Below are 6,601 nucleotides of genomic sequence, written 5' to 3' on the forward strand. Positions count from 1 at the left end.
CATGCAAGTGTTGGATTCAACTCTTTAGTTTTCAAGTGTACCATGATTAGCTTGAAAAATAACATAATTAGCTAAACTTCTGAATTTTATTTTTAAAATAAATAAAGTAGACCTATGTGTATTTCCTAAAATTATACTTGCACTTAAAAATTTCTTCATTACATGGCCAGTTATTATCTACAACTGTTAAAGTCCAATGGTTACCCAATAATTGATTGCTTACCCTATAATTAGCTAAATGCTTAGGGGTGTGGAAAAATTTGATGATAAATTGTCTGAAAACTGTAGACCAAAAATACTTTCCTTACTCGCTCGTATTTTAGCCAAAACAAGAGAAACCTTTTTTGATTTACCCTCAAACGCCCGATTGAATACCGCTTTGTGGCCCTATTGGCAATGGTACTTCTTTATACAACGCATAATCAAATACTTTTCGTGACATCGTTTGTGCAGAAGTGTACGGAAAGCATGACATAGGGACTAGATTATCTTATGGTTTGGCTCTTATTTTCATCTCTGTGGTTTTGAGTGAGTAGGACATTCCCTTCCAGGCATTCCAAATGATTCCATTACCGTATCCTGTGTTGGGCACTTGATGGTACTCCCCGTTAAGATTCGAAGTGAGGCAGTTATCGTACCACCACCCGCCACGGTGTTGTTCGGCACAGTTGCTGTACGACCGGCCATCGTTGTCAAAGTCTCTAGTAGAGAACTGAAGGTTATTGTGATAGTTCAATGAGTCGCCTGAAAAAGAAACAAAATAATTGATTTATGTTTTTTTTTACAAGATACACAGGGGCAACAATAATGGTTAATTATGTTGATGTTGAATTCATAAACAAATACGTATTTGCTTACTGACATTCAAAATGTTTGCCGATATTATTATACTTGTTTGTTTGTTTGGTTGTCAGTTTGTTTGTCTGTCTGTGGGATGGTTGCTTGTATTTGTTGATGGTATTTTTCCTTCAAGATCTGCGTAAATCGATCTTACTTATAGGGTGCTTTCTTCCCATTGCTCCTTGATTAACCGAATACATATTTTATGATGCATCAAACTGTTTTCATTGTACTCTGCTAAGATTGTTTCATCATTTCAAAACAACCAAGTTCCCTACTCACACCAAGCCAAACAGCGTACCAAATGTCAACCACTTACCGTCCTTCTGAAACAGTAAACAATCCTGTAGGATCGTTGCTACAAACTTCTTAAACAGGGGTTCATATCACCTCTTGCTGTAATCATAAGGTGCGTTTGTTTAGATTCCCTGGGTCTACCTCGCGGTGCTCACTCGGGTGAGCCCCTGACAAGAAAGAGCTAAACGAACGATCACTCACCGCTCTCGTAGTGACGTCGTTTACCTTGGGCCAGCCCCCAAGTGACCCACTGCACAAGCAGGGCACTGGGGGCTGACCAAAGATTATAGAGCGCCTTCGGAATGCACCCATAATATCCCCAACACTTGTAGGCTTGGAATTATATTCTTTTTGGTATAAAGCTGATGGTTTTATCGACTGGTTAAATCCATTTGAAAGAAATTGCTTAAACCCGAAACCATCAAACGCTCTTTTCAAACTAACTGTTCATACAAGTGTCTAATTTGTGGTAGTGACACAGATTTGTTACCTGTGGTTGATGTTGGACTGAAACTTTCTACAGTAAGCCTGTACTTGTCACTCTCATTGGCAATGCTGAATGATTCATAGACAGCAAAGGCAGTATTGCTTTCGAAATCGGACAGATCAATGCGGAGTTCCCACACGCCCTGAGCGGTCAGATTGTGTACGTTGGTGTTACCGAGCCAAAACTCCCCATTGAGATCCCCAAAGCCATGGCTGTAGTCGGCAAAGTCCCGGTAGAAATCAACACTGCCGTCCTGACGACGCTGAAAAACCTATAAGAAACATATATAATTTAGAGAAATAATCGTCATAAGTAAGATCATAATAATTGTTCTATTGATGAATATTGTGGTAATTTTCTTACCGTCCATCCACCTCCGTCTGTCTCCATATCGCAGTACACCGTCAAAGGCTCACCGGAATCAAGTGGTTTGATCGTGTACACACCACTCTCAGTCACACCCTCTGCGAGAATGTCAGCACAATCGGTTGGTGTCCTCATCAAACTTCCTGTTTTGTAAAAAAAACAAAAACAAAAACATACATCGATCTTAATTGAAAACAAACGGGTACTTCAGGTATTACGAAGATGAAAACTACAAAAAGTAATAACAAAATCATAAAATACTATCAACACTTCCTAGAAGGGAAGCATTGTCATTTAAATTATGTTTAGTTTTGAACCGCAAATGACTCGGTCAAACAATTTAAATTTTTGTTGTATATGTATGTATTGTTATATTATGTTTGTAGTTTGTTCCTGTGAAACAAGAAACAACTCTTTTTTTAGTGTGTCTGAAGTTTAACTTGTGTCGACTTTGTCAAACCTATATAAGAATAAACTCACTTGGGCAGTTGAGCCAGTGTTTGATCTCTTTGAGGTCGTTACTTCGCAGATAGTTGTCGTAGTAAGTCACGTTGAATAGTCTTTGAGGTGTGTGCGTTGACAATCCCCCGAGCTTCACCCTTGTGCACTTGCAGGGGTCTTCGACCGGAATCACCCAGCGGTACCTGTGGTTAGAGTTTGGGTTCGGTTCTTGGCCCATGGTGCACACAATTGCTGTAATTGATGAAACAGTTTATCAAGACATTGTTTAAGAAAGCGTCGTCAAAAAGTATCTATCTCCCTCCTTTGGTCAGTGTTGGTTAGATCGTTAGGCAGGCATGCACTGTTTTCAACATGCACTGCTAAATACGATTGGGATGTAGGCCAAAAGTAATAAATATTCGTCTTACTAATCGTTTGTTTGTTTGTGGGGGTGTTTGTTTGTTTGTTTGTTTGTGTGATTGTTTTTTTGTTTTTTTTTTGGAGGGGGCGGGGCTCGAAAAGTGGTATAGGTTTAACAAACCCTAATAAAACAATGGTTTAAAAATAAAGGACCATATATTCAAAAGGGAAACAAAAACTGCTTCTGGTAACGAAATGATTTCGAGGGAACAAAACACTAGTTCGAGAGAACGAGATAGTATTTCGAGGGAATGAAATTAAATTTCGGGGAAACTAAATAATGCTTGTACGGTACATATTCAATGTTTATTAACCTGTCCTTTTAGGAGCACCGTACCCAGGTGGGTGGTTATACGTTAAAACAGTAGCACTATTCTCTGCCAACCATACAACCTTATGAATGCAAAGAGATGTTGCTTAAAAAGAACAAGTGTATTTATATTTTGCGAAAAATATTTTTCACAGACCAAAAATGTATTCATCTGCTGGAGAAAGTTTAAGGATCGTTATCCGGATTAAGCTGTCAGTTTTACAAACAGGTTTGACTCAAACAGGTTTCAGTTCAAACCTCGGTTTGGCTATCCGATGTTTATCCAGTCCCTTTTCTTTGGAACTCTGCTGGCAAGTCAGTCCGCAGCATACTAATATTCTTTTCTTTTATCTGAAAATTATTCATCGGTCTTCGTGCGTGACCTCTGCATGAATATTATTTAATTAGTCAAAAGGGCTACTGAAATTCTGTCATTTTCGGCCTTTTCTTAAAAGTCTCAATCAAAAGTCTCAACCAAAAGTCTCTGTACCAGTAAATTGAAACGAGGAGCATATGAAAATAATCGGTGCAACTCAAATACTTAAAAGAGAAATTTGTATGTCTAAAAGGGCTTAAAAAAGTGGAAGAAAAAAAAAATTGTCCCGTTATGAATTTCGGCGACAGTCCCCAAATAGTACGAGCTGCATCTCGGGGTTTAGACAGGCTCGTTTGTTATTGACTAACGCTGGCTTGGCGGTCAGGGCACAATACCCACGAAGAACAGCAGGCTGCCATATCAATCGATGATGTCATCGTCGACCATTCACCGTGCAGGAAAACCATGCTGTCTATTTTATGGTTGCTTTTTTCGTAAGAGGAGTTTTGGACTACTGGTGGAAATCGCTGTATCCTGACTGGACTAGCTACGATCCGGTCTCACTTTTAACATTTCCAGGAAGAATTTAAAATAATCTATCCATGTATACTATTTGGGGACTGTTGGCGACATTGTATTCTACTTTTAAAACATCTTTCCAATCATATGTATTTTATAACAAACGGTTACAAACGCATTTTTTAGAAAAACTCGTCCGATCCAAGGCAACGTGTTCCTTTAAGCTTAATGTTATGGTCACTTGAAGTGCTGTTTGCTGCGTAAGTTTAACCTCTGGTCGTTTCAGAATAAAGAAACATTACATATTAGTTTTTCTACAAAACATGTTGCTGGCCGTGTAATCCATCATAATGTATTAACCGACAAATCTGTAGAAGTTTGACATCGATCGGACATCTATGGGTCAAGAGAAAATATTGAAAAAAAAAACCCGATGACACATCGATTTAAAAAACTCACTGATACCAACGGAAAATTTGTTTTATTTTTTTCTCATCAAATTGACATTTAAGAAAAACATATTTAAGGGATGTTTTCTATTATTAGTATTATTAAATCGTGTTTTTTTGCAAATCTGCGATCTTCACGTTTTTTTCCCCTGCCAATTAGGTAATGTTCCTTTAAAGTTTAAATTTGTATTCATAGAGGCGCTTACGAAGGACTTTTGTGAAACTTGACAATTTTGCTTAGAGTAACACTGATCGAATTTTTTTTTTATCAGTGTTTGATCAGTTAAACATTTTCTTTTTCGCCCAAACCGAATAGGATTCTCAATGTGAGACGTGTCATCGGTTTGTTGTTCTGGTGCGCCTAAGTAGCCACAATATCAGTTTCCTAACAAAAGACGGTGCGGTACCTATGGAAACAGTGTTTTTCTGTTGTGTGGAGAACCTTGACCAAAATAAATAACTCGCTGTTTTCACTTGCGATCTGCGGCGCAATCAATTACACGGTTTTTGCAAACCCGTCCTTCGTTGCATCTTGCATTATTTCAAGGTTGTAGGCCTTTACATGTTAAATCCATTCATAGCTTGAAGATTAACTGGACATTCCTGGAGTTTGTCAATATTTGAATTGGGGGCGGCTCTTTTAAGATATGAAGACTAAATACAATTGCACTGTTGTTTTCAAGGAGTTTAAAGGGCGGCTCACACTATGACGAATGGGGGGGGGGGGGGGGTACGGCAAGTCTCGTTAAGCTGCGAATTGCAATTTTGAATTTGCCGCCACCGTCATTTTTCGCTGACGAATCCGCTAGCAACCGCAGTTCAGCATGTGGCGGCAAAAAGTCGTTTTGATTCCGTTCAGATTTCATTCGAGAACGTAACCCTCATTTCTTGACGCAGACGGCCGCAATTATCAGTCGCTTGACGATTTCATGCCGTGCGATTCGTCTCTAGTCGTTTTGAGGTCGTCACAATTTCTTAGGTAGTCGTTGTCTGAGTGGATGACCAGTTCGTTGTGAAGAGTGGGAACGCCAAACTCAATTATTTATACCACCCGCACACACACAGTCCGCTGTCGGCCGTTGAGTCACGTCATCGTCGCCGCAACCCACCGATAGCCGCCGTTCCTTGCCGCCAGCCAATCCGCTGCCCACCGTCAGACCTCGTTCCTTGTTGCCGGGCTCCGTCGAGACGTTGTCACTCGCCGCCTAGAAAACGTCAGACTTTGTTCCCTGCCGCAGCCATTCGGAACATTCATTATCGGTTATATTGTGCATTGTATTATAGTTGGTATCACTGACTTGCTCAAACATTTAACATTATTTTTTTTCATTTATTTCTAAATGAGTCCAATGTCTACTCCTGGTGATCCCGGTTTTGATTTTGAAGCGTTTGATTCAGTGTTTGATGCCAACAATAATAACCAATACCAGCATTCATGCAACTACTTTACGGAGTCCACTCTTACTTCATCCTTTAATCTTAATGACTCCTCGTTATTTTCTTTCGTACACATGAATATCAGAAGTCTTCCCAAACATTTCGATGAGATGATTAATTATTTTGATTCCCTCCATTCGGACTTCTCGGTGGTTGGTCTCTCCGAAACATGGCTTAAACAGCCCGATATGCCCTTTAATACATACTCCATACCAGGGTACCATCTTGAGACCAACTGCAGAGGGGGTAGGATGGGGGTGGTGTTGCCCTTTATGTTTCTACCGATCTCCAGTATTCTATACGTCAAGACTTAACTCTTTCCACTGCATCATTTGAGTCTGTTTTTATAGAAATTAATCACTCTAAATGTAAAAATATTATCGTTGGCGTCATCTATAAACCTCCCTCAGCATTATTCAATGATTTTATGATCACTTACCAGCATTTTTTAGATCTTGTTACATCTGATAACAAATCATGTCTTATTTCCGGTGATTTCAATATTAATGTCCTTGCCACTGATTCTAACAATCAATCACAGGAATTTGTAGATGCTAATATTTCCCATTCCTTTTTACCACTGATCAATAAACCCACTAGAGTCACCGCCACCTCAGCCACTCTTATTGACAATATTTTTACCAATGTTATGCCCCCTCCAAACTCAGGTATTCTTGTTTGTGACATTTCAGACCACTTTCCAATTTTAACTTCTTTTC

At 39.4% G+C, this 6,601-nt stretch overlaps 1 protein-coding gene across 1 annotated transcript; it reads right to left on the minus strand.

The window, feature by feature from the left end:
* Window positions 1–490: 490 nt before the first annotated feature.
* LOC117304795 (ficolin-1-like) lies at window positions 491–2,029 on the minus strand. Its single transcript, XM_033789408.1, has 3 exons — window positions 1,988–2,029; window positions 1,628–1,895; window positions 491–744 (listed from the first exon to the last, which is right to left on the minus strand). Exons 1-3 carry the CDS (start codon window positions 2,012–2,014, stop codon window positions 491–493), a joined length of 549 nt encoding a protein of 182 aa, XP_033645299.1. The 5' UTR covers window positions 2,015–2,029.
* Window positions 2,030–6,601: the final 4,572 nt, after the last annotated feature.

The sequence above is a fragment of the Asterias rubens genome, chromosome 21 (assembly GCF_902459465.1).
Source record: "Asterias rubens chromosome 21, eAstRub1.3, whole genome shotgun sequence".
In the NCBI taxonomy this organism is placed as follows: Eukaryota; Metazoa; Echinodermata; class Asteroidea; order Forcipulatida; family Asteriidae; genus Asterias; species Asterias rubens.

What these genes read in the sequence shown, in the direction of transcription:
- LOC117304795 (XM_033789408.1), bottom strand. Translation starts at nt 2,014, where the DNA reads ATGGAGACAGACGGAGGTGGATGGACG. An exon ending in CAGACGGAGGTGGATGGACG is followed by an intron (nt 1,896 to 1,987) that starts GTAAGAAAATTA and finishes TGTTTCTTATAG; the next exon opens with GTTTTTCAGCGTCGTCAGGA. An exon ending in CAGTCCAACATCAACCACAG is followed by an intron (nt 745 to 1,627) that starts GTAACAAATCTG and finishes TTTCTTTTTCAG; the next exon opens with GCGACTCATTGAACTATCAC.